General features: G+C 51.6%; 1 protein-coding gene across 12 annotated transcripts in view; it reads left to right on the top strand.

The window, feature by feature from the left end:
* The window catches only part of WNK2 (WNK lysine deficient protein kinase 2), a 124,087-nt gene extending 97,830 nt beyond the window's left edge, over positions 1-26,257 (top strand). For 2 of the 12 annotated variants that reach the window (XM_036302379.1, XM_036302378.1), the window contains exons 26-30: positions 754-942; positions 1,613-1,711; positions 6,747-6,791; positions 8,123-8,382; positions 23,459-26,066. In XM_036302379.1, coding sequence (XP_036158272.1) covers positions 754-942; positions 1,613-1,711; positions 6,747-6,791; positions 8,123-8,382; positions 23,459-23,794 — 929 coding nt within the window. In that variant the 3' untranslated portion in view covers positions 23,795-26,066. Of the gene's footprint in view, positions 1-753; positions 943-1,612; positions 1,712-6,746; positions 6,792-8,122; positions 8,383-23,458; positions 26,068-26,089 lie in introns of those variants that run through there. The other 10 variants (XM_036302385.1, XM_036302387.1, XM_036302381.1 and 7 more) reach the window with 10 other exon arrangements.
* Positions 26,258-27,375: the final 1,118 nt, after the last annotated feature.

The raw sequence follows: 27,375 nt of genomic DNA, 5'->3' as shown, positions 1-27,375 counted from the left end.
TCACCCCCATGCGAGCGGGCCATAGGGCTGTGGCGGGCTGGGCCCCTATGCTGTGGCCAGAGGAAAGGACCCAGCCCGGGAGTTGCAGCGAGGAAGGGGGGGGGCGGGGGGGCTCGGGCTCTCCAGAGCAGGGGCTGCTCTTCCCCATGGGCTCCGCCCCGCAGGGTGCTGCCAGGACGGGGCTGTTTCCTGGCCCTTTTCTTAGACATATGTCACCTGCTGACAGTGGGGGCTGAGCAGCTGCCTTGGGGGAGGGGAAGGGAGGTGGGGCTCCAGCCCTTGCCCACAACCCCCAGCACTGAGGTTGCCCGCGGACCCTGAGCCCTTGCACCCTGGGGTGGAGACCCAGTGAGTTGAAACGCTCGGTCACGCCAGGTGGGAAGCTGGCCACAGGCCCTCCCTCTTGGCATTGAATGGCACCTGCAGGGTGTGGGGCACAGGTACAGAGCCACAGGCCCCAGGCCCGCCTGAGAGCCGACAGAGTGAGGAGGCTCGCTGGCCCGAGCAGCCAGGGCCTCCGGAGCTGCCATGTCCTTCCCATGCGTTGGCGTGAGGCAAGCCCGGTCGGTGCTGTCGACCAGTGGAGACTGGTCATTCCTTTAATCCTCCCACCTCGCCCACGTGGCTCACCAGCCCCTGCAGGGACTCAGCTTCCCCAAGGTCACCCAGCAACAAGCAGAGAGGACAGCTGCGCACCGTGCTGGCCGGCTGCCCTCGGCACCTCATCGTGCCTGTCCCCTTCTCCCCACTCAGGTCACTTGTCAGACTGCAGCCGCGCCCCTCTTGCCCAGGACCCCGCCAGGGCCGGGGCAGGGCCCGCCGCAGCGGCAGACTCCTGTGGGAAGGCAGTGCAGACCCAGCAGCCTTGCTCCGTGCGGGCCTCCTTGTCTGCAGACATCTGCTCCGGCTTAGCCAGTGACGGGGGCGGAGCGCACGGCCCAGGTGATTCCCAGCTTGCCGCCTCTGAGCATGTGCTAGCCGCGCAGGCCGTGTGGTGTAGAGGGGACGTGCGCTGTGGCCAAGGCTGCCGACAGCTTCTGAAAGACGTGATCCTAGAGGTAGCCTTTGAATGAAAAGAGTGGGTGGCCACGCATCAAGGCTTTAAGTGGCTCCGAGGGAGGCATGCTTGGCTAGAGCAGCCTGGGGAGGGACCACAGGTCAGACGTGGCCTCAGTCTGCTGTGTGGTCTGTGCCGGGTGCAGGTGCCGCCCGCTCTGCCCTGCCCGTTCCCTGCCACACATGGGTCCAGAAGGGCCGCTGGGGGCCCAGGGCGCAGCTCTGGAGATGGGAGTTGGGCCTTGAGGTGGAATGGCCGTGGACACAGCAGCTGTGCGATGAGGCGCTTCTCCCACGCCATCTCTGTGCAGAGGCGTGGGGACCACAGCCCCTCCGGCCCCTGCCCTGCCCCGCACGCGCTCCTGGGTCTGCCTCTCTTCCGCTCCAGCGCCTCCTCCTTTCCATTATGTGGTCAGTGGCTGTGGTCCTCGGGGCTGGGCTAGGTGCAGCCGTGGATGCTAAGTGACGAGGCTGAGTGGCTGGTGGTGCAGGAGGCAGCCCGAGACTGTACTTGATGCCTGTCTCTCTGTTCTCTTCCCTCTATATTCACTTGCAGGCTGGACGGTTTACCACCCAACGTCTGAGAGAGTGACCCATAAGTCTAGTAGCAAACCTCGCGCTCGATTCCTCAGTGGACCCGTGTCTGTGTCCATCTGTCTGTATTTGTTCTTTTGTATTTTATCACCTCCCGGCCCTTGGTTCTCCCTCCCCTCTCCCTGTCTCCATCACCTTCCATATGCTTTATAGGAGCCTCCCCTACACCACTGACCTCCTTTATTTAATATCGAACAGAGCCTCGTCCACACCCACCCGCCTGGCCCCAGAAAGCACGGTGCATGCTCGCGGCTCCTGCCGGCACCGGCGCACGTGCAGCGGCCGCCTGAGCCCACGCAGACCCGCCCCGCCCCGCCCCAGGCCGCTCTGCACTTCTCTTGTCACTTTGTATTTTTTTAACGTTGGACATACTTTTATTTCTGTTGCGATTGTGGCAAATACACACTGTCCCCAGTTCCAGCAACAACAAGACAGCCCGGCCTTCTCTCCATGCATGCATGACGTGCTTCACACGTGTCTGGACTTTGAAGACATGCATGTGAGCGAGATAGTGCCGGCAGGTCACCGTACAAGGCCCGTGTCACAACATCCAGTAACCCCCACCCCCCTGCATGCAGACATGCTGAGCGCGCACGCCAGCTGGGACACCCAGCCCCTCCCCTCTCGCCCCAGAACCTCCCAGCCCCTCTGGGGTCTCTAGCGCCTGCACTGCACCTGGTGACTCCCCTCGCCTCAGGGCCAGCGAGGCAGCCGGCTGTGCAGCCCACAAGCCCCGTGACAGCACTCAGTCCCAGCCGCCCACACCCTGGTGCCCTCCTGCGACCAGGATGTGTGCCCAGGAATGGGGTACCTGCTCAGGGCTCTCCCAAATTGTTTCTTATTCCTCAGATGGATTGGCAAGTGAATCAAAAGCTGTGGGCTTTTAGATTTTTGTTTTTAACAGGAAAATTAAGCTTTTTGCCAATTAGATTGGACATGCTGGTTTGGGGCGTGCGGTCTTTTGCTTGTACAATAAAGATACATTGTGCTTGCTGGGACCTGAGGCCACGCCCACGGGAGGCACCCATCCCCCCCCAGAGGGCACGGCTCCTCCCAGGCAGCGGGCGGGTCGCGGGCGGGGACCAGGGAGCAGGGCCCAGGGACTGCCCGCCGCTCCTTGTTCAGGACAGATGCCGGTTCAGCTTGGGGGGCTCAGGCTGCTGGTCAGATGGGGGCCAGCTCTGTCACTCCTCTGCCTTGTGCGTGGCTGCCCGGGAGCTGTGGTGTGAGCACACCTGGGTTCCCAGGCATTTCTGTGGGAAGTACCTGCCAGCAGGGGCCTCCCTGGGGCCTGGAGGAAAGCCAGCCTGTGAGCAGCACCAGCCTCAGGCCATCACCACTTTCCCTGCAGAGCCACCTGGTTCTGCTTTTCTCTTTTAGGGTTTTCTCTTTTTTCACTATTACTTATTGTTCCAACATAAAAGACAAGTTTGAGGCCCAGCAGGGACAAGGAGATTAGGCTTTGCTTCTGCCCTGGCCCGGAGGAAAGGAAGGTGTGAGGCACAGCTTGGCGCAGACCCACCTGGCCAGTGGTGGGTTTCAGGTGGCACCCGCTGCCTGGTTAGCCTGCTCCCTCGGGTGCTGGGAAGGCGATGACCCTGCTGTTTGCACAGCCCATCCGGCTCTCAGGCCGTGAAGTGGCCCGCTGGCTCTGAGGCTGTGGTGAGCAGTGTGCAGCCTGCACTGGGCCCTCTTGTCTGGGGCATGGAGCCGTGAGCGCCCCTGCCACACTGCTGGGGCTGGAACACCCAGGGCCCCTCCCTTCGGTCCTGGTACCCACCCGGCCCTCGGCTCCTGGAGCTCCTGTCTGCAGGTGCCTGGTGCCCCAGGGGCACACGACAGGGGCGGGACAGGGTCTGGGAGGGCTGAGAGGTTGGCCATGGGGAGGCGGAGCGGAGCTGGAGTCAGGGTTGCAAGCCTGGCCTAGGCCGGAGGGAAAGCAGAGAATGGTCTCGGTTCCCCCTCCTGAAAGGAACAAGAGACAGTCAACTCTGTGTAAAGTTCTGAAGCACAGAGGCCCCAGGTCCCCTAGGACTCAGAGATGAGAGAGGTGGCTAATGGGTGGTGGCCCCGCGGAGCTGAGGGCAGTGCCAGGCGCTGGGAGGCCTGGGCCGAGAGCAAGGTGGGCACAGCTTCAGCAGCTCAGGTGGGCGGCCCTGAGCAGGGCAGACCCTGCTGCCGTCGAGCTGCTGCTCATCCTGCAGGCCCCCTGCCCAGGTGAACGGCTTGGGGCGGCCGGAGCCGGTTGTGGAAGTGACCGTGTCCTGGTGTCCTGTTGTTAGGGAGGGGTCCTGGCTGTTCCAGCCCCAGCAGAGCGGCAGGGGCGCTCACGGCTCCATGCCCCAGACAGGAGGGCCCAGTGCAGGCCCCACGCTCCTCATTGGCCCTCCTGCCTCGGCTCCCCCAGACCAGAGGCAGGGCTCACGTCCTCCGGGACTCGCTCTGCACACGGACCAGCGTGTGCTCCGTGCCTTTGGCCACGTGCCCGGTGTCCAGGCTGCAGCAAGTTTGTCTCTGGGGCCCGTGGCCCCTGTGCAGACCCCGAGGCCCGCCTGAGCCTGGTGTGTTCCCCCTGCCCTCCCTGTGAGGACCTGCTGCGGTGGGTGTGGGAGCGGGCCCAGGGGGACGGAGGAGGAGAGCCCACATGCGGCCCCCGCACCTTCACTCGCGCAGGTCCGACTGGTGAGCGCTGGCCCGCAGGCTGGCTGAGGGGCTGACCCCTGTGCTTGGGCCTGTGTGTCCCAGACGGGGCTGCTGGGTGAAGCCCCGGGGCAGAGCCGACGCACCTGCTGCCCAGTGTCTGCTCCACAAACCAGTTTTGGCCCTTTCCTCAGCTTGAGAAGTTGGTGGCTCAGTACATACTAGTAGACGCCCAGAGCAGTACCTTGGTGCTCTCCCATTTTCCTCTCTGCAGAACCGAGTGCGCACTGCCGCTGTCGGGGTGCACCACCCCTCAGCGACGGGCCTCATCATGGGGTGGGGAGCCCCGCGGGGCCCGGCCCCGTGGCAGCATGTGAGCACATGGCAGAGGCAGGTGTGGGTGTCTGTGGGCCTGGCCCATTTATAAGTAGCAGGCACCCTCACGTTGGAGGCATTGCCTGGCAGCCAGCCAGAGGCCGGGGAGGTGGGGGCAGGTGCCCAGCAGGCACCCAGCCGGCTGGCTGTCCACACCAGGAGCAGCCCCTGTGCCTGTGCAGGGTGAATGTGGGGCGAAGGCGGGCCGCTCGGCACCCCTGCAGCCGTGAGCCGCATAGGACAGACTGCACGGCCTCCGTGCTGCCCTCAGGCAGGAGAGCAGCTGTCCCACCCACGTGGACACTCCCGAGTGTTCTGGGGCCTGGAAGCTGGCTCGTCTCTTCCCAGGGCCTTGGCTGAGGACAGAGTCCTGTCGGGGACACCCTACTCCACAGGAAACTAGGGGCGGGTGGGAGCTGGTCTGCTATTCTCCCTTGTGCCCCCGAGGCCTCCTCGGGCTTCCTTGTGGGGCCTGTGTCAGCCCCGTGTGGTTCCTGGTGCCCTGCATTGCTACCGAGGCCTTGTGGGTGGGAGCCAGGTGTACCGCAGTGCAGGGTCCAGTCGCTTCGGTGAGCATCCAGGGCAGGCGTGGGCAGGCGCAGACCCTGGGAGAGGCCGAAGGGGCAGGGCTGTGCGCTCCAGCACACGGTGGCTGCTCTGCCTCAGCCCGGGGCGTGAGCGCGGAGCATGGCCGGACAGGGCTGCTTTGTGTTTGAAGGTCAGCGGAGGGCCTGGAGCCACTGTGCTCTGGCTTTCGCCGGCCTGTCGGTGTGGGGTGGGGCCTGCACGGCTCTGCACCCTGAGCAGTGTTCTGGTGGCCGCCCCGGCCCTGGGTTTCCGGTGAGGTCTGTGTGGGCTTCCATTGAGGGCCCTCTGGGGGTCTGAGCAGGCACCTGGCGTGGTGGCCGTCTCACGGGAGGACAGGAGCCAGCCCTGCCCCAGAACTCCAGCCCGGTGGCCCGGCGGCCCGCTCAGAACTCGGTTCGGCTGGAGACCCGGCTGGCGTTTGTCCCATGTTCTGGGTCGCCGGTTGGGGCCTGCTGCGGTCTTGACGCTGAGGCTCCCACTCCAAGAGCGTGACGGGGAGCGTGCAGATAGGCTCTGGGTGGCCAGCGCCTGCGGCCCGGAGGCCCGTGGGGAGCACAGATGCCCAGGCCCTTCAAGGCCCACCCCCCGGGGTGGGTCTGGGTGCTGCTTGTCCCTTTGCTTTATGTGCTCGTTAGAGACGGCAGGATGGACTGAAGAACAGGCGGATGGGAGCCCGGTGGCTGTCCTGCCCTCACTCAGGGCGCGTGGCTTGCCTTCCTGGGCTCGTGCTGGGGGCTGGGGGCTGCAGCGCCTCCGGGAGCAGCATGGTTGTGCGCAGGGCCTGCTGCTGTGAGGGCCGTGGGCAGGAACCCAGACCCTCCGCTGGCGCAGCCTTGCTGAGTGACCTTGGGGATGCCGAGCCTCCTGCCTGTCCCACCTCAGCTCCTGACTCCCGGAGTCCCTCCCGCTCTGTCAGGACCCGCCCACACTGAGGTCAGGCTCTGGGACCCCAGGGTCGGCAGCCTGGGGTGGGGCCTGGCCCTGCCTGCTGGGTAGGAGATACCAGACAAGACCCAGTGGAAGAGAATCGTCCCTGCCTCTCCCACCCTGGACAGGACCCTGCCTTCCCTCCTGCCCGCGCTGGCCTCAGCCCGCAAAGCAATGTATCTTTTTGCACTTGGAAAACCCCATGGCCCGAGGGCCAGGTCGGCTCCAGAGCCAGTGGCCAGGGGCTCCCAGAGCCCTACCTTAGAGCCAGGTGGTGAGCTCTGCCCTTTTCTTGGTTTGGTTTTCTTTTCTTTTCCTTTTTGGAATATGTTTCTAGAGATACACACTCTTCTCTCTGAACGTGGGCTTGGCCTGCCCCTCCGCCCTCAGCGAGCGTGCGGAGCTGCACCCCGAGCCAGGGGCACCCTGAGCCCGAGGCCGTCCTGCTCCGGCCTGCTGGCCACCACTCCTCCTCGCACACCGATGACCTTCGCTTAGAGTGTGGCTTGTCCCGTGCTACTGTCTGGCCTAACCCTGTGGTCTGTGTCGTTCTCTCTCCCTTGCAGGGTCTGCCTTGAAGCGTCTCTGTCTAGGCAAAGAGCACAGCAGTCGTAATTATCGGTTTTTCACTCGTCCGCTCTCCATCGCATGGCCTTTCTTGTGGCTAGTGCCCCTTGGCTTCCGCGGCCGCCTGGAACCACAGGGCTGGCGGGCAGGCAGGCGTGGGCCTGCACTGTGCCCGCCCTCTGTGAGCACCACTCACCACTGCCTGGTGGGGCAGCCACTGGCGGTGCCCCTTGGCGTCTCCATGGGTCTGAGACTGTGCCTTCCAGCCAGTTCCCATCTAACAGGCTGGAGCAGCAGACATTACCAACCTCTGATTGGCTCCTTTCCAAAACCGCAGAGAGTATTTCCGTGAGGCGCTAAGGATAGCGCCAGAGGAGGGTGCGGGGCAGGGCGAGACCAGCCTACCTGGGCTGCCCGCTGCTCATCTCACGCCGTTTTTTTTTTTTGTTTTTTTTCTTTTTTCTTTTCTGGCTGAAACATTCATGTAGATACAGCTCGTGTGTAGAATCTCATTACTAACGTATAACTGTCGTGTCTGCTTTTTGTCGCTAAACACTAAAGTAGACTACATTTTGCAATAGCTTGTTTGAAGAGATGGTTGTTAGGTTATTTTTAAATGCAGAACTTTAATAAAGTGGCCTATTCAAAATTGCCAACCAGAAATTATATGTTGAAGAAAGGGAGGGCACACCATTTTTTTAAAGTAAAACACCCTGTTTGGGTCATTTAAAATACACCTTCTAGTGCCATGGGGAGGGCCGTGTCTCTGACCAGCTCTCCGAGCCTCGGCCGGGCCTCCCGCTCCAGCTGCTGGTGGCAGCCTCAGGTGGCTCCCAGGTGGCGGGCCCATTGCGGGTGGAAAGCTCTAGGCTTGTGCCCTTGATCAGCACCTCCCCCAATGCTCTGGCGAGGAGAGGTGCAATTTCTGTGTCTTAAATTCAAACACCAGGCCACTGAAGTCACAGGAATGCCAGCGATCCACCCACAGCAGCAGCTGTGTGCCCTGAGCAGCCCCTTGGCATCCTAATGACAGAGCTGAGCGTGGAGGGCCCCAACAGGCTGCCTCCCATCTGCGCCAGGAGTTTCCTTCCCGAGCTCTCCCGGGTCTGGCAGGCCAGGCAGCACGGGCACAGAGTGGATGCTGCCTGAGGCTGCGGCAGCAGGCCCTGCCCCTGCTGGTTGATGAGGGGGTGACAGCCCAGGCCCCTGTGGCCTGCGGAAGCACTTCACCACGCCCACAATGGGCACGTGGGCTCCTAATCAGACCATCTCCTGAAGCAAGCTGTTGCCTGGCCTGCGCGAGACCATTGAGTGATGCAGCTGGCCCTGTTGCTGGTGGCGAGGCCGCCAACGCTGCCTGTGTGTGCCTCCCCAGGGTCCTCCACCAGCAGCCTGGCCCCAGGTCCTGAGCCGGGCCCTCCCGCTGCCCTGCACGCCCAAGCGCAGGTGAACAACAGCAACAACAAGAAGGGCACGTTCACGGATGACCTGCACAGACTGGTGGACCAGTGGGCCAGCCAGACGGCGGGGGCTCCGCAGCTGAAGCCGTCACTCAACCAGCTGAAGCAGACGCAGAAGCTGCACGACATGGAGGCGACAGCTGGCTGGCCCCCCGCCTCCGGCGAGATTCGGGCTGTAAGTGGGGCGTGCCGGGGTCAAGGGGACAGGATGGCTGCCGGGCTGGGACCTCAGATTTCAGCAGAGCAGCAGCTTGCAGCCTGGCATGGGCACATCTAGGTGGGCTGCTCCGGGTCTGGTGACCTCAGGCTAGAGGTGTAGGGGGCCTGCACACTGCCCTCAGGGGCACCCCTTGTTGGGCTCGGGTATACCCGTAGCAGGTGGGCAGGAGCCGGGAGCTGTTGGCTGACCTTGTCACGTGATGCGTTCCTGTGTCGGGGCTGTGTGTCTGCCCTGCCGGAGGAGCGCTCCCTCTTCGTAGTGTTCCCGGGGAGTTTGTGCAAGATGTGCTCTTTCTGAAATGTTTAGCAAAGTTCGCTGGGGACACTGTCTGGGCTGGAAGTTCTTTTTTGAGTGTGGGAAGGTTCTCCTATGACGTTTTATTTTGAAAAATTTCAAACACATGGGACAGTTTAACATTCTGCAGTGACCTCCCGTGTGCCTCCTGCCTGCACGCTGTGATTGACTTTTTGCTGTTTTTTATCCCAGGCCTCCATCCCATGAGGGTAAGGTTTCGTTCATGGATTCCATTTCTTTTATAGTTTTAGTACCATGTGGAGTTTCTCTTTCTGTTAAACTCTGCTTTTCTAGCAGTTGGTACTTCTCTAAATTTATCGAAGTTTTCAATTTAATTGGCATTTAAGTTCATAACCTTTCCCCCGGTCTGCAGCAAGGCAGCTGTGCACACTCCCTTTCTGTAGGGCAGTGATGGCGAACCTATGACACGCGTGTCAGAGGTGACACGCGAACTCATTTTTTTGGTTGGTTTTTCTTTGTTAAATGGCATTTAAATATATAAAATAAATATGAAAAATATATGTCTTTGTTTTACTATGGTTGCAAATATCAAAAAATTTCTATATGTGACACGGCACCAGAGTTAAGTTAGGGTTTTTCAAAATGCTGACACACCGAGCTCAAAAGGTTTGCCATCACTGCTGTAGGGCTTATGAACGGCATTCGCCTTTTCAAGGAACTCTCCTTGGCTCTGATGATATTCATTATTGTATGTTTCATGAATTTCTTCCTTTTATTATTTCTTTCCTTCTATCTTTCGGTTGTCATTTTTGTTCTAGAAAGTTTCTTGAGATGTGCAGTTCATTGATTTGCAGCCTTTTTCCTCTTATAGCACAGGCTTTCGGCTGCGAAATTCCCTCTAATTATTTTAGCTGCAGCCCCAAGTAGCATTTTCTTTGACCTTCAGTTCAAAATATTTGCAATTTCCACAATGATTTTAAATGCTATAGTTATTAATTTCCTCGTGATCTTTGTATTAACCATTTATTTGTTTTGTTTTGTTTTGTTGGGTTTTTTTGCCTAATTGAACTGATGAGGTCAAACTTTAGTGATTTCAGTTTGTTAAACATTGCGGGGCTGGCTGTCTGACCCAGGCTGTCAGTGTTGGTCACTGCTGCGTGGGGGACGGAGGCCCGCCCCTTCCACCCCCTCAGAGGGCCACTCCCAGCCCGAGCCTCGCTTACTTCTCTCCTGGCGCCGGCAGCACCTCCTGGCAGGCACACCTCTGTTAGTCTGACTCCTCATGTCCATTCTTCCTTATTCTGCAGCAGAGCTGAGACCCTTACCGTGGCCCCAGGCCCTGCGGAGCCCACACCTGGACAGGCCGTCCGCTCCGCCGCTGGCCCCACGCTGCTCAGCCTGGGCCCAGCCTCGCCCTCCCTCAGCTGCCAATCCTGCTGCTCAGATGGCTGAGATTCTTACTAATGGTTTTGTTTGTTTCTTTCTTTATTATTTTTTGTGATAAATCTAAATAACAAAATTTACCAATTTAATCATTTTGAGTGTGTGATTCAGCAGCATTAAGAATATTCAGCCCTAACCGGTTTGGCTCAGTGGATAGAGCATCGGCCCACAGACTGAAAGGTCCCAGGTTCGAGTCCGGTCGAGGGCATGTACCTTGGTTGCAGGCACCTCCACAGTGGGAGGTGTGCAGGAGGCAGCTGATCGATGTTTCTTTCTCATCGATGTTTCTAACTCTCTCTCCCTCTCCCTTCTTTTCTGTGGAAAATCAATAAAATATATTTTTAAAAAAAGAATATTCACAATGCTGTACAGCCATCACACTGTCCACATCTAGACCATGTTCATTATGAGCCAGACAGAAGCGGCTCATCAGGAATAGCCCTGCTCCAGGCCTCTGGCTGCCCAGCCCCTAACTCCCCTTCTGCTTCCTGCTTCCTGCTTCCTGCTTCCTTGCATGCGCACGGCTGGTACCTCATGGACGTGGAGCCACATGGCATTGTCCTTTCCATCTGGCTTTCTCCACTCCGTGTCTTCAAGGTGCATGCGTGTTTAGCATGTTTTAGAACTTCATTCCTTCCCCTAATTTTTAAAGATTGTGGTGAAATACATGTAACAACATTTGCCATCTTAATCATTTTTAAGTGCTAGTTCATTGGCATTAAATACATTAATATTGTTGTTCAACCATCACCACCATCCCTCTCCAAAATTGGTTTATCTGGCACAACTGAAATTCTGTACCCATTGAAAATAGCTCTTTATAGGAGCCCCGCCCCTGGCACCCACCGTCTACCTTCTGTCTTTATGAATCTGGCTATTCTAGGTCCAGTCCCCATATAAGTGGAATCATACAGTGTTTATCATTTTATAACTGGCTGATTTTATCTTGCATAATGCTCTCAAGGTTCATCTATATTGTAGTATGTGTCAGAATGTCCTTCCTTTTTAAGGCTGAATAATACTCCATGTGTATATACCACATTTCGTTTATTCATTGATCCATCCATGGACACTTGGATTGCTTCTGCCTTTTAGCTATTTTGAATAATGCTGCTATGAACATGTTTGAGACCCTGCTTTGAGTTCTTTGGGGCATATACCCAGCAAGGGAATCACTAGATCACATGGTAATTCTATTTTTAATTTTTTGAGGAATTGCCAAATTGTTTTTCACGGTGGTTGAACCATTTTATGTTCCACCAAACATACACAGAGGTTCCAGTTTCTCCTCATTTTTGTCAATAGTTTCTATAGTCTTCTTTTTTAAATGGTAGCCATCCTAATGGGTACGAAGTGTAGTATCTCATTGTAGCTTTAATTTGTATTTCTGTAATGATTAGTCATGTTGAAATGTTTTCATGTGCTTATTGGCCATTTCTATATCTTCTTTGGAAAAATAACAATGCAAGTCCTTTACCCATTTTAAAATAGCATTGCTTTCTTTGTTGTTGAGTTTTAGGAGTTCTGTATTCTGGAGATTAATACCTTACCAGACATATGCTTTGCAAGTATTTTGTGTCATTGTGTGGGTTGCTTTTTTACTCTGTCAATAGTGCCTTGTGATGCACAAAAGTTTTTAATTTTCATGAAGACCAATTTATCTATTTTTTTCTTTTGTTGCCTCTGTCTTTGGTGTCATATCCAAGGAATCATTGCCAAATCCAATGTCATGAAGATTCCCCTATGATTCCTTCTAGGAGTTTAATAATTTTAGTTCTTATGTTTATCCCTTTAATCCATTATCTTGTATGTGGATATCCAGTTTTCCTAGCAATAGTTGTTGAAAAGACTGTCCTTTCTCCATTGAATGGACCAGGCACTGTTGCTGAAAATCAGTTGACCATATGTGCAAAGGCAAATTCTGTATTCTCTATTCTATTCCATTGGTCTATATGTCTGTCCTTTTGCTAGTATCATACTATTTTGATTTCTGTAGCTTTATGGTAAGTTTTGAAACCAGGAAATGTAAGTCCTCCAACTTTGTGTTTCTTTTTCAAGATTATTTTGGTTATTTGCCATCCCTCGAGAATCCTAATGGGGTGTGTGTGTGTGTGTGTGTGTGTGCGCGCGCACATGTACTTTAGGATGGTTTATTTATTTTTTTTGAAAAAATGCCATTGAGTCTTTAATAGTGATTGCATTGAATCTGTATATCACTTTGGGTAGTATTAAAGTATTAAAAATACTAAGTCTTTCAATCCATAAACATGGGATGCTTTATTTATGTCTTTCTTAATTTCTTTTAGCAATGTTTTTTAGTTTTCAATGTGTTACTCTTTCAACTCCTTATATTTACCCCTAAATTTTATTCTTATTTATACTATTGTGAATGTATTGTTTTCTTAATTTATTTTTTAGATTATTCATCATTCATGCATAGAAATACAACTGATTTTGTGCCCTGAAACTTTTCTAAATTTTTTGAATTAGCTCTAACAATTTTTTTGTTGGATTTTTAGGGTCATCTACACATAAGATCATGTCACCTCTGCATAGAGATAATTTTACTTTTCCTTTCCAATATTGTTGCCTTTTACTTATTTTTTTCTTGCCTAATTTCTCTGGCTAGACCTTCTAATACTATATTGAATAGAAGTGGCAAAAGCAAGGATCCTTGTCTTGTTTCTAATTTTAAATCTTTTACCATTGAATATGGTATTAGTTATGTGTTTTTTAGATATGTATATCTGGCCTTTATCATATTGAGGAAGTGCATTCTATTTCTAGTTTCTTGAGTGCTTTTATCATGAGAGAGTGGTAATTTTGTCAAATGCTTTGTCTGCATTAATTTTGAATGGTATATCACATTGATTTTCATTCCTGGGATAAAACCCATCTAGTCATGGTGTATACTCCTTCTAATATGCTACTGAGTTCATTCTGCTAATATATATCTTTTCTTCTTTTTGCTAATATTTTATTGAAGTTTTTGCCGTAAATAGTTATCAGGGGTATTAATCTGTAATTTTCTTGTGTTGTATTTATCTGGTTTTGGTATCAGGATAATGCTGGCCACATAGATTGAGTTAGGAAGTATTCCCACCTCTTCAACTTTTAGAAGAGTTTAAGGAAGATTGGTGTTCGTTCTTTTTTAGATGGTAGATTCACCAGTGAAGTCATCTGGTCCTGGGCTTTTCCTTTTTGAGAGGTTTTTGATTACTGATTCAATTTCACTACTGTTATAGGTCTATTCAGATTTTCTGTTTCTTCTTGAGTGAGTTATGGTAAAAGAAAACTGTTTTATGTGAGTTATCCAGTTTGGTAGCTAAAAGTTTGTCCATTTGTTCATCTTTTCAAAGAGCTAATTTTGGTTTCATTGATTTTTCTCGGTTGTTTTTCTGTTCTTTATTTTGTTTATTTTTATTATAACATACCGTTATTAATTTAAGATCTTCCCTTTTTTAATGTAGGAGTTACAGCTGTAAATGTCCCTCTGAGAATTTCTTTCTCTTTATCTCAAATATAGATGTGTTGTCTCTTCATTTGTCCCAAAGTATTTTCTGATTTTCCTATGATTACTTCTTTGGCCCTTTGGTGAAGAGTATGTTGTTTAATTTCTGCACATGTATCAGTCTTCTAGTATTTTTTTGTTATTGATTTCTAATTTCATGATTTTAATCTTTTAAAATGTATTAAGACTTGTTTCATGGCTTACTAGATATCCTGTTTTGGAGTATCATCCATGTGCTCTTGAAAAGAAAGTATATTCTGGCCCAGCTAGTGTTGCTCAGTGGTTGAACATCAACTATGAACCAGGAGGTCACAGTTTAATTCCTGGTCAGGGCACATGCCCAGGTGATGGGCTTGATCCCCAGTATGGGGCATGCAGGAAGCAGCCAATCAGTGATTCTCTCTCATCATCGATGTTTCTAGCTCTCTATTCCTCTCCTTTCCTCTCTTCAGTCAATAAAAATATCAAAAAGAAAGTATTTTCTGCTATTGTAGGGTGGAGGCTAGGGCTAATTGGCTTACGGTGACGTTCAGGTCTTTTCTTTCCTTACTGATAGGTCTGGTTGTTCTACTTATTGAGAGTGAAATAGTGAAGTCTACAACTATTAGTGTAGCATTATCTATTTCTCTCTTTAATTCTCTCTCTTTGTATCATTATTAAGTTGGAGCTCTGTTGTTAGATATGTTTAAATTTAAATATCTTGATGGATCCAATGTAATGTCCTTCTTTGTCTCTTGTAACCTTTTTTGACTTAAAATTTACTTGGTCTGATAATAAAATAGCCACCCAGCTCTCTTTTTTCATCCTTTTACTTTCAACTCTTTGTGTCTTTGTATCTCTACCTCTCTCTTCCTTTCTGAAACAAAAAAAATATATATTTTTTAAAAGTTTAAAAATATATTTGATTGTTCTTTGTAGTACATAATTTTGATTCCCTTTCTCTTTACCTTTAGGGGATTACAATTAACATGTTAAATTTATAACAACCTAGTTTAAATAATACCAACTCTTTTGAATAGTATATAAATACTCTGCTCCTACATATTTCCATCCTACCCTCTTTGTATTGTTTTTGTCACAGATTGAATTTTTTAAAATATATTTTTATTGATTTCAGAGAGGAAGGGAGAGGGAGAGAAAGATAGAAACATCAATGATGAGAGAGAATCATTGATTGGCTGTCTCCTGTACAACCCCCACTGGGGATCGAGCCGGCAACCCAGGCATGTGCCCTTGACCAGCATCGAACCCGGGACCCTTCAGTCCGCAGGCTGACACTCTATCCACTAAGCCAAACTGGCTAGGGTTGAATTTTTAAATGTTGTGTGCCCATTAACATATATTTATAATTATTATTTACTAGAGGCTCTGTGCACGAATTCGTGCATTGGTGGGGTCCCTCTGGATGGCCTGCAGGGATCAGGCTGAAATCTGCAGTCCAACGCCACCTTCAGCTCCTACCTGCCGCTCCTGCTCATCCCGGCCCCACTGTGCCTGCTGCGGGCTCGCGCCCAATCAGTCCCGATCGGGAGAGGCTCGCACCACCGCAGCAGCGCTCGCCAGCCATGAGCCCAGATTGCCAGCCAGGAGCCCTGTGTCTGGCGCCCTCCCAAGGGGAGTGGGCCTGCGGGATCGGGCTGAAACCGGCTCTCTGACATCCCCCGAGGGATCCTGGATTGTGAGAGGGCACAGGCCAAGCTGAGGGGCCCCACCAGTGCACGATCAGGTGGGGAGGGACTGAGGGAGGGCTCCAGGGTGTGTCTGGCCCATCTCACTCAGTCCCGATCAGCTGGAACCCAGCAGCAAGCTAACCTACTGGTCGGAGCATCTGCCCCCAGGTGGTCAGTGCACGTCATAGCAACTGGTTGACCAGTTGACTTTCTGCCCCCTGGTGGTTAGTGCACATCATAGCTAGTGGTTGGAGCAGCCTTAGCATATCATTAGCATATTATGCTTTGATTGGTTGTTCAGTTGTTTTGCCATTCGATCTATTTGCATATTACCCTTTTATTATATAGGACTAGAGGCCCGGTGCACAAAATTCGTGCATGGGGGGAGGGTGTCCCTCAGCCTGGCCTGCACCCTCTCCAATCTGGGACCCCTCGGTTGATGTCCGACTGCCCAGGATCAGGACTAAACTGGCAGTCAGACATCCCTCTCACAATCCAGGACCACTGGCTCCTAACTGCTCGCCTGCCTGCCTGATCACCCCTAACTGCCCCCCTCCGCCAGCCTGATTTCCCCAACTGCCCTCCCCTGCCAGCCTGATCACCCCTAACCACCTCTGCCTCGGCCCCCACCACCGTGGTTTTGTCCGGAAGGAAGTCCTGAAGATGTTTGGTCTAATTAGCATATTACCCTTTTATCAGTATAGATTGCATTTGCCTTTTAAGTTATACATGGGAAACAAGGAATTAAAATGAAAGCCCAACATATTCACCTGTGTAGTTACTTTCTTTTTTCTTCATAGGGCTCTGAGTTACTGCCTATTATACCTTCATTTCAGCATTTTTTGTAGGGCAGATTTTTTAGTAGCAACCTCTCTTAGTTTTTGTTTAGCTGAGAGTCTTAATTTCTCCTTCATTCTTGAAGCATTATGTCATTAGATGTAGAATTCTTGGTTGACAGTCTTTTCTTTCTGTACTTCAGGTATTTCTTCTGCCCCATCTCTCTTTCTTCTCCTTCTTAGATGCTCATAATGCATAAGTTGGATCACTTAACAGTATCCCACAGGTACCTTAAGCTTTGTACACTTTTCTTCATTCTTTTTTTCCTTCTGTTTCCCACACTCCGTAATTTCACTTGTATGATTTCAAGTTTGTGATTATGTACTCTGCCTGCTCTGTCTGCTGTTGGTTCCCTCCAGTAGAATTTTAAATTTCAGTTCTTGTATTTTAGCTCTAATATTTCTGTTTGGTTCCTTTTATAATTTCTGTCTCTGTTGATATTCTCATGTTGTTCATTTGTCATTTTCCTGGTTTCCTGTTTGTCCATGGTTTCCTTTAGCTCTTTCAGCATAGTTAAGATAGCTGATTTGCCCTAGCCCAGTGGTCGGCAAACTCATTAGTCAACAGAGCCAAATATCAACAGTATAATGATTGAAATTCTTTTGAGAGCCAAATTTTTTAAACTTAAACTATATTGAAGGTACATTGTTATTAACTTAATTAGGGTGGCCTTTGCTAAAAATGTCCTCATTTTATAATAATAAGCTGGCCTTTGCTAAAAAGTCCTCATTTTATAATAATAAAGCCACCAACACAAAATAATTACAATTCTTACATTTTTGATGACAAAAATACCTGTAGGATTTGCAGCTAGTTGGAAAAATACAGGTAACTTTATGCTTCGAGTAGGTACTTTTGTCGCCCGCGCGCGATTTGCCAACGTGACTAGCACTAACCACTGCACAATAAGACTGCTGACTGACTGGCTCACTCAACTCATGCATGAATCACGCGTGCCTCCCCCACACTGCATATCTCGCGGCCCGCCTGCACCACGTCTCCCGTCGCCCAACCGACCAACACCCCCCCCTTCTTCTAATGCCACTTCTTCAAAATAGTCTCGCCCAGGCCAAAAACCGACTTATGCGCATGGGCTACGAAGTTTCAATCGCACTTTACGTGCGCGCCCGCAGGTGGTATTTTGTGAAAGAGCCACACTCAAGGGGCCAAAGAGCTGCATGTGGCTCGCTCGCTGCTGTTTGCCGACCACTGCCCTAGTTTGTTTGGTCTGATAATAGAGCGTTGGTCCCCAGACTGAAGGGTCTTGTGTTCAGTTCCGGTCAGGAGTACAGAGGTCGGTTGCAGGTTTGATCCTTGGCCCTGGTCGGGACATGTGCAGGAGGCAATCAATCGATGAGTCTGTCTCACATCTATATTTCTCTCTGTCTCTTCCCCTCCTTCCACTCTCTCTAAAAATTGGTGGAAAAATTATCCTCAGGTGAGGATTAACTATAGCAACAACAAAGACAGCTGATTTAAGTCTTTATTTAGTAAGTCCAAAATCTGGAGTTCTTCACGAGTGGTTTCTGCTAATTATTTTCCCCTTTGAATGAGACATGCTTTTCTAATTGTTTGCATGTTTTGTGATTTCATATTGAAAACAGGACATTTGAATATTGTAGGTAGTAACTATGAAAATCAAATTCTCATTTCCCCCAGTATTTGCTGGCTTTATTTGTTGAAGACTTAGCTTGTGTTTAGCCATTGTTTTGACTAAGATTTTCTTGAACACCAGGAGCTTAATTTGCCCGAGCCTTTACTTCTTACTTCCATTGAGACTAATAGTGAAGATTAGGGCCTGCTCAGGTCTTCTCTGCGCAGGGTCCTGCTCTGGGCGTGCACATGGCTTTCTAGGTTCCCGAGTACACAACACTGTGAATGCCCTAATATCCCAAGGAAGCTCTCTTGCATGCTTTCCTGTCCTGGCTTTAGGCCGCCTGCGTATGTCTGTCTCGGTCATGATCTTTGGCTCTGAGCAATTGTGGATGTTTTGATTGTCTTGCAATGTTTTTAACCATACACGCCATTTTTCTGCCCTGACAGAGTTCCACATTTGGTCAGGCAGAGATATGCGAACCTTGTGTCAGCCCTTCAGGTGGCCTCCAGACAGATTAGGACAGACATACAAAATAATTTGTGAATAAGATCTCTGCTCCCTCCAGAACCATGGACCAGGTACCACACTGGGAATGCAGGCTGCCTTCTTCAAGATAGCTGTAAAGCCAGGGAGGGGGTGGGCCACGGGCCAGTAAAATGCCACAGTGCTTTTCTACTTTCACAATGTTGCCTTTTTCTTTATTTGCCTTTTGCTTCTACTTGATTGCTACAAACCTTTAACTGTTTTCTGGAGTTTTGATAAAGTTAGTTCTGACAGTTTCTGGTTGTTCTTTCAGTGTTTCTGTGGAAAGATGAAAGTTTGGAGCTACCTACTCTTCTGTTTTGCTGACATCACTCTTAATGAGTTTCTGTGTGTTTGTGTATATTCTGTCAGTTATTGAAAGAGGAATTTTTAAATTTGCCATCATGGTCATAGGTTTGTGTATTTCTTACTGTAGTTCTTTTGGTCTTTGCTGTATATTTTTTGAAGCTATGTTATTGGGTATATTCAAATTTAGATTTATCATGTCTGACTTGTGAGTTGAACTTTTAATATTACCAAGTATTTCTATTATGATGTTTTTTTAAAAAAATATATTTTTATTGCCCTGGCTGGTTTGGCTCAGTAGATAGAGTGTCGGCCTGAGGACTGAAGAGTCCCAGGTTCAATTCCAGCCAAGGGTACTTGCCCGGGATGTGGGCTCGATCCCCAGTAAGGAGTGTGCTGGAGGCAGATGATCAATGATTCTCTCTCATCATTGATGTTTCTATCTCTCTCTCCCTCTCCCTTCCTCTCTAAAATCAATAAAAATATTTTAAAAGAATAAAATAAAATATATTTGTATTTATTTCAGAGAGAAAGGGAGAGGGGGAGAAAGATAGAAACATCAATGATGAGAGAGAATCATTGATCATCTGCCTCCAGCACTCCCCCTACTGGGGATTGAGCCACAGTCTGGGCATGTTACCTGACTGGGAATCAAACTGTGACCTCCTGGTTCATGCGTCAGTGCTCAACCCCTGAGCCACGCCAGCTGTGTTCTGTTATTATTTTTGCCTTTAAATATACTTTGCCTGAAATTGTTATAACTGTACTAGGTTGTATTGGATTATTATTTGCATGGTGTATGATTTCCCATTTTTTACTTTCAGTCTTCCTATACCTTTGTTTTAGATGTAGCTCTTGTAAACAGCACATAATTTGGGTCTGTTTATTTTTTCTCTCTTTAAATTATTTTGTTTATTTACATTTAATGTAAATTATGAAAGTCTATCTTTTTCTTACCCATTTTCTAGACACTACAAAGACCATAAAACATTTTGACTGCATTTACTTCCCTCCTGGCATTTATTGTTTAAATTATGTATGGTCTTTCAATCCCACAACGCAGTTTTTTATACAGTTAGTTTTTATCCATTCCATGTTTACCAGTTGTGCCATTTCATTCCTTCTTGCTTCTGGTCTTCCATCTGGAATCATTCTGAAGATCCTTTATGTGTACCAGTGACTATTTTTTCAGTTTTGGTCTAAAAGTGTCTTTATTTCATTAGCATTTTTGGAGGATATTTTCAATAGTTATACAATTCATGTTGACATTTTCATTCCATTGTTATTTAGCTACACTTGTTTTTGTTGGAAGTAAGCTGCCAATCTGTATGTTGCTCCTTTGGAGATAATAAATGTTTTTTCTTCTGGTTTCTAATAGTTTAATTTTCAGAGGATTTGTTATGTGGTGCCCAAGAATATAAATTTTTATCCTGCTTAGACTTCAGAGGGCTTCATGACGCCAGGGCTTGATTTCTTTTTTTTCTTTTTTTTTTCTCTATAATTGTTTTTTGTTTTGTTTTTGTTTTTTCATTGCTAAAAGTATTACAAAGGGTTTTACATATGTGTCCATTTTATCCCCCCCCCCCTTGACAATCCCCCAGCCTCCCGTACCCCCCAGTGTCTTATGTCCATTGGTTATGCTTATATGCATGCATACAAGTCCTTTAGTTGATCTCTTACCCCCCTCCCTCCTGCCCCCCAACCCTCCCCGGCCTTCCCCCTGCAGTTTGACAGTCTGTTCGAGGCAGCTCTGCCGCTGTATCTATTATTTTTCAAAAGTTTATAACGGTCTCTATTATCCATGAATGAGTGAGATCATGTGGTATTTTTCCTTCATTGACTGGCTTATTTCACTTAGCATAATGCTCTCCAGTTCCATCCATGCTGTTGCAAATGGTAAGAGTTCCTTCTTTTTTACAGCAGCATAGTATTCCATCGTGTAGATGTACCACCGTTTTCTAATCCATTCATCTACAGATGGGCACTTAGGCTGTTTCCAGATCTTAGCTATGGTGAATTGTGCTGCTATGAACATAAGGGCTTGATTTCTTGATCAAATTTTATTTCCCCCATTATCTGTTCCCATACTGCTCCTGCTGCACTCGCCTCTCATCCTAAGACTCCAGTCCACTTGTAATTGTTTTGGGGTTTTTTTGAGAGGAAGGGAGAGGGGGAGAGAGAAAGAGAAACATTGGTATGAGAGCAAAACATCAATTGGCTACATCGTGCACTGGCCCTACTGGAGATTGAATCCACAACCGGGGCATGTACCCTGACCGGGAATTGAACCGGAAAACTTTTGGTGCATGGAAGGATGCCCAACCAGCTGAGCCACACTCTATCCTTGATCTCTTACATCTTTTGTCTCTTGATACTTTATTCTGGATATCTTTACAGTCTCCAGTTCTGTGTCCAAATTCTCAGTCTTCTTTCTCCTCCACTTCGTATTTTATAGTTTCCGTTTTCTGTTTCACCTAGTATTACCTTGTCTTTTCTTGTGACTTTTGTAAAATGCGTGGGGGATAGTATATTTGAAAATTTATCTGTAAAAAGAATTTGAAGCCTTAGAAGTAGGTTCTTTATTGTTTTTGTTTAAAAACAACTTAAAAGTTGAAATAACTCTTTATTGTTGACTTATTGGAGTTCTTTGTCTATCCTTCACCATGTACAGTGGACCCTTGGACAGTGCCAGGGCTGAGGGTGCCAACCCCCATGCCGCTGAAAATCCATATATGACTGTCATCAGCCTCTGTATATGGGTCCCCACTGCGCTGGAACAGCAGCTGGCCTTGAACAGCACAGGCTTGACCTGCTCAGTCACTGAGATGTGGGTTTTTCTGCTAGTCTGTGGCTTTTCTCTGTTTTCTTATTGTAAATATGTCTCTCTTCTCCGCATCCAGCATGGCTAGAGAGCAGGCCGGTTCCTGAGTAGGGGCGGCTGGGGATTGGGAAAATGAAAGAAAGAGATAGACACAGAGATGGAAGAAAAAAAGCTGGGGCCGGGTGGGACCACTGTCCTCTGATGATGAGACAGGGACAGGGACCCCGAGCCAATACAGCGTGTTTATTTTATACAGCAAAAAAACAGGAAGTTTTACTAAAAGTCAAGACAAAGGAGATTATGTGCATTCTTGGGTATTCATTCCTGGTACTCGGCTGGATTTAAATAACAAAACCTACCTCCTGGCACCTGGCTTTTGGCAAAGTGTGTTTCCAGGACATGGCTTTGCCAGTGCCACTGGCTGCAGCTGACAATAATTAAAGAAATGCCCATGTGCCTTCCCAGGCGCTCTCTACATCTTATGGTGAAAGTGAAATGGCAGGCCTTTTAATTTTGTTTATCAAATTATTTATGTTCAGGAATATTTTTGTCCTATTTAAGGAATCGTATCTCTTCCAAGACCAGGAGACAGTCTCCGTGTCCGCTGTTGCAGCCAGCCTGTGAGCACCTCGGATTAGCTCTGTGTGTGATGTGATGTGGGCTCAGGTCCCCCACGCACAGCTCCAGGCGTACAGCATGTTCCTTGTTCAGCAGCAGCTGTGCAGGCCCATGTTCTGAAGTCGTTGTCTTGTTCCACGGAGCCATTCTTTTATCCATGTGGCAATGCTACTCCCTCCGAATCACTGTGGCCTCATAGTAAGTTTCCTATCTGATTGTGTAAGACCTCCAGCATTGATCTTCTTCAAGAAGTTCTTGATTTTTCTAGGTTCTTAATATCTCCATGTATGTTTTAGAAACAGCCCATCAATTGCTACAGAATTGCCTGCTGGGATTTTAACTGGGATTGTATTGGGGTTTTGGGTTTTTTTTGTTTAACTGGGTGAGATTTGACATAGTAACAGTATTGAGTGTTCCTATGAACCTGACATATCTGTTCATTTGTCTTTTTTATTTTCTCTCAGCTAAGTTTTGTAGGGCTCAGTGTAAAGTTGTTATACATATTTCAGTAAATGCATTCCTCGGGAGTAGATGGTTTGGAATGCCAGTTGTAAATTGTATTGTTTTAAAATTTCATTCTGCAGGTGTATGTTAGCAGAGAAATGCAGCTGAGTTCTGTATCTTGTAACCTGCAGTCTTGCTAAATTTGCTTGTTAGTTCTAGAAATTGTTCACTCTTCGGGGTTTTCTCCATACACAATCTTGTCATCTGTGAATAAAGCTGGTTCTGCTTTTTCTCCGTCTGTGCTTCCACTCCTTCCCTTGCCTCGGCTGGGCCTCCCCACGCCTGTGGGCTGGAGCAGAGGGTCTGGGGGAAGAGCGAGAGCGAGAGCGCCCGCGGCTGTCCCTCCGGTGTTCCCGGGGCACACCCCGTAGTGGGTGAGGTTTTACCTTTTTTAGTTGCTGGATTCGATCTGCTAACACTGGGTTAGGGGATTTGAAGTTTGTTGGCCTCTGTTCTTGCTGCAGCTCCTGAGGTTTCCGCTTCAGAGCCTGCTGGCCTCCCGACCTCTCTGTTCACTGCCCGCCGCCCCCGCACTTCTGCTCTGGGGTGTGGGGAGCAGGGGGCTGCCCTGTCATTGGCTCGCACTCTGGGCACTGCCCCTCACAGCTCCTGGGCTCTGTCACCCTGTACGGCACTGACCAGTCAAATAGGAGGCCTTGGGTTGGGGTGCGTGGTCTCTCGCGATGCCCTCAGAGGTCTGGCCTCCGCAGTGGCTCTGGCCTGTGAATGGCGGGAGTTTGGCCCAGAGGTGCCCGGGCTGCAGATTGGAGAGTGCGGAAAGGCAGGCCTCTGCTTCCTGCCCCTCACTGTCACACTGGTGTCTGCTGTCAGGAGGCGCCCATGGCAGGTCTTGGGACACTGTCCCCTGAGGATGGGGACACTGCAGGACCCGGGCCGCTGGAGGCCAGCTGATCCAGCCACATGTGCCCCCCCTTCTTGTCTTGTAGATGAACACACCTCGAGCAGCAGTGGGGACACCATGTTTGGCCCTGGCGTCCGGCCCTCTACCCACCACGGTCATTCCTGGAACTGCCCTGGCCCTGCCCGTGCCCATGCCAGGTACTGCCCTCTCTGGCCTCTCCACCCCACCCTGTGCATGGCCTCTGGGCCAGTATAGAAGCCCGCTTCCAGCTCCTGTGTCCTGGGGTCCCTGGGCCACCCAGGCTGGCAACCGGAGCTCTACCTGGGGGCCGGGCGTGGGCACAGCCGGGGGGCCCATGCTTCCTGAGTTCCTGTGGCCACCTGTGGTCAGCATGCCGGGCCCCAGGCCGTGGATCCTGTAGCTCTGTCTAGCCACTTGCCAGACGGAACGTGTTGAACTGAATGCCCATAGGAGTCGGGCTGTGGTTTGGCCTGCTGCTCCTGCCCTACCTGCCCGAGGTGCCCAGGGAAGGGCCTGCTGCTGACCCCACTTACCCCCAAGGTTCCCATAGGCCACACTCACCGTCTTGCATCCACTTTCTGTACTTGAATCGAAGCTTAGCACGTTGTAATCGCCCTGCAGGATTACAGTGCCTGGGACTCCAGTTTTCCTGTTCACTGATGGAAAGAGATGTGTAAAATCATGTCAGGAAAAGGAGTATTTCATTGACAACAGGCTTGTGTGTTGATACCTTATTTCCCATTTTAAGTTGCAGAGAGAGATCAGTGGTTTACAAATCGGAAGCTGCAGTCTGACCTTTAGGTGCTGTAAGTGGTCATTTTTTAAAATTGAACTAGTGACCTTGACTATGAAGAGCTGCAGATGGTGGGGAGCCCTGCTTCCTGCGTGTAGGAGGCCTCTCTGGCTCCACGTCCCTGGGCGCAAACATGGGCACACCCACAGCTGCAGGCGGGCACTGCCCGGCGCCAGGGTGCGTGGTCCCGGCCGTGCGTTTGTCTCAGTGAGGAACGTTAGCAGCTGTGTTTGGCTGTGTGGAAGCTGCTGGAAAGTGCTAGGTGAGCCGACAAGCCCTCGGGCCCACAGCCAGGCAGGACTGCTGTGAGCTGGGAGGTGAGGGTGTCTGCTCCTGGGAGCTGCCTCCTTCCTGCAGACACAGCACCCCCTTGGCTCGGCGCCCCTCCTCCTGCTGGCCTCCTTCTTTTCCCCAGGCCTGGGGCTGCCTGTGCCAGCCTCTATGGCCTGCTCTACCCCTGCATATCCCCTCCCCCACCCCTGGAGCCCCAGGCTGCTCTCCAGATTCCATGGCTGCCCAGCAAGGGGCAGTGGGACTGGCCCAGGGCAGCAGGAGCCTGGCGGGAGCTGGAGGCCCTGCCCCTCACTGGCCACTGCTCGGGAGGCCCTGGGGGCTGCGCAGCTGTGACTGCAGACACCTGTCCTGGGACCTCGCTAGCACGGCTCACTTGCTTTGGTGTCTGTCTTACTCCGTCAGTTCAGTGAGGATTGACTTGTGGGGAGGTTGTGCAGCATCTTCTGCCGGCTGCGCGCGCGCCACTTCTTTCTCCATGAGGGGCCCCTCGTCTCTTGTTGAGTTTTATGTCTGGAAGCCCCACCCGCGCCCTGCAGCCCACTGCACCCTCGGGAGTGTTGGCGCTCGGCCTTGTCCACGCAGGGCCAGTGGCACAGAATCCCCAGGAGACTGTATATGAAGGAGAAAAATAAACATTTTTGTTGGAAAATAGTGTGAAACCACATTTTTCTTACTCTGTGTCCACATAAAAGCTGAAGCAGCGAGCCTCACAGGGAGGACAGGAGGCGGCAGCCGGGTGGGCGGGCGGCAGGGGCGCCGTCGCCCGTGGAGTCAGTCTCGGGAGACGTGAGTGGGGTCCTGTGGACTCGGGCCTCTGCTCCACCCGCGGGTGCGCCTGGGCCCCGAGGAGGGCGGCCTCCTCACTCTCCACCTCTCTGAGCCTGAGCTGCGTGCCGATCCGGGGGCTCTGTCCATGGACTGCGTGAGCCTCATGGTCAACCAAACGGGATTCCCACCCCTGTCCACAGGGGCTGTTTCCAGGAAAGCTGCGTTGGCGGGCCCTGCAGGGGGAGGGCCAGACCTAGCCTTGTGAGAGGAGGGTTGGGGCTGAGCCACCCACGGTCATGGAAGTGCCTCTGTTGTACGGGAGGCACAGGGCCAGGTGCCGGCTGGGTTTGGGAAGGGTCCTCCTCCTGACCGGCCCCCTTCCGCTCCCCCCTCCCCCGCCCTGTGGGACTCAGCGTGTGTTTCTGGCCTCTCGCTCCGTGGCCTGGGCCCTGCACTCACAAGCTGGGGTCACAGTGCCTTCTGTCCACCGGCGAGGCGGCCGCCCATCTGCAGGCCTCACTCCCACTCCCGCTGCCATGCAGTCGGGTCTGGGGCCTCTGCTCCGGAGTGGGGACCCCCGGCTGCCTTGGGTGCCTCCGCTCACTGCTGGCCTTGGGCCGAGGCCGGGCAGCTCGTGGAGGCTGTGCCGCGGGAGCCGGAGGCAGGTCTCCCCCTGACCGCCCGGGGGTGGGGGGCTGGGGGTCCTGGCTGGTTCGGGGAGCTGCTTAGTGTGTGGGCGGCCGGCGGGCATAGGGCAGGCCTCCCAGGAACGGAGCCCCACTCCCCAGGCCGGGGCGGCCAGTCGGGCCTGTAATGAGCTGTGGTGGTTTTGTTTTCTAGATTCTGAGAGTGAGAAGCCCAGCTGAGCCCAGGCAGGCTGACCCGACCCCGACGCCAGGCCAGGTCGTCTCACGCAGAGAAGGCGAGTGCGCCTCGTGTCCACTCACATTGTTTTGTAATCACTTTCTAAGCATTTTTTTTATTCACAATTGGAAACACAAATGTAATGCAAGAATAAAGAATATTTTGGGGGAAAAAGGACTTTGGTTTTTCAAACTCTCCTTTTCAGTGGCTCCCAGAGGAGCAGACGGCCTGAGACGGCAGCGGGGTGGGGGTAGGGGGGTGCTGGAAAGCTCGGGGACCACAGGGCAGTCTGGGTGCCCTTGGCCGAGGGTTCTGGGTGGTGATGAGCTTTGCAGTGTCCGGGGCGCTGCAGTGCCCTGGTCACCCCCAGCAGCAGCCGGAGAGGTCAGAGGGGCGACATGGCCACACACCTTGGAGAAGCAGCCTCAGCCCTGGGTGGCAGGGGGCCTGGCCCTTTCCAGGTGTCTCCCCCTCGGGCCCAGGGCACGCCCATTCTTTCCGGGTCCCTGGAGGCGGAGCAGCGGGGCCTACCTCAGGTGATGACGCAGGCCTGCAGGACTCTGACCTCTGCACGCTTCGCTCCATCCATTCCGCCAGCCTTGGCTCTCCTGCTCCGGACACTTGGTGTGTGCCCCCCCACACACACTGGCACGAGCATCCCAGCGGCCTGAAACACTCTTCGTCCTGAGTCCACAGTGCAGGTCTGCTGTCCCCCGTGGCCCTGGGCACGCTGTGAACGGGGGCAGCCTGCGTGTCGTCCCACAGGGTCGGGTGGAACCCAGCCTGGCCCGGACCGCTCATACTGGGGCCAGGCCAGGGCCTGGGCAGGACGCGGGCTCCATGCTGGGGTGGGAACTGCATCCTTGTTTTCCCTGATTTCCAGGTAGCAACTGAGGGCTTGCTTGGGGAGGAATGGGGGGTCGGGATATCAGCACCTGGGGTGTCGCCGCTGGAGCCCCAGGTGCTGTGAACGATGTTGCAGCCGTGGCAGGTGTCCCCAGACGTCATTGACGCTCCTCACAAAACGCCAGCCCTGGGCCGCGCTCCTGTCCAGCCGCCGGTGAAAGGTGAGTGGGTGGCCTCCTGCCTCCCGCAGCCCCCCAGGCTCACGGACGCCGCGGGCTGCCCACCCATCTCTCACCAGTGGACCTGCCCGTCTGCGCCTGGGCCTGCTCTGCCCTGTGGTAAGCAGAGGCGCATGGCGCAGCGGCCGGGACGCAGTCCTGGGTTTTCACTCTGGTTTGTTCTCCCGTCATCTGTGA

This window comes from Myotis myotis, unplaced genomic scaffold (genome assembly GCF_014108235.1).
Source record: "Myotis myotis isolate mMyoMyo1 unplaced genomic scaffold, mMyoMyo1.p scaffold_m19_p_31, whole genome shotgun sequence".
Taxonomy (NCBI): Eukaryota; Metazoa; Chordata; class Mammalia; order Chiroptera; family Vespertilionidae; genus Myotis; species Myotis myotis.
This window is presented reverse-complemented; position numbering and strand designations above follow the sequence as displayed.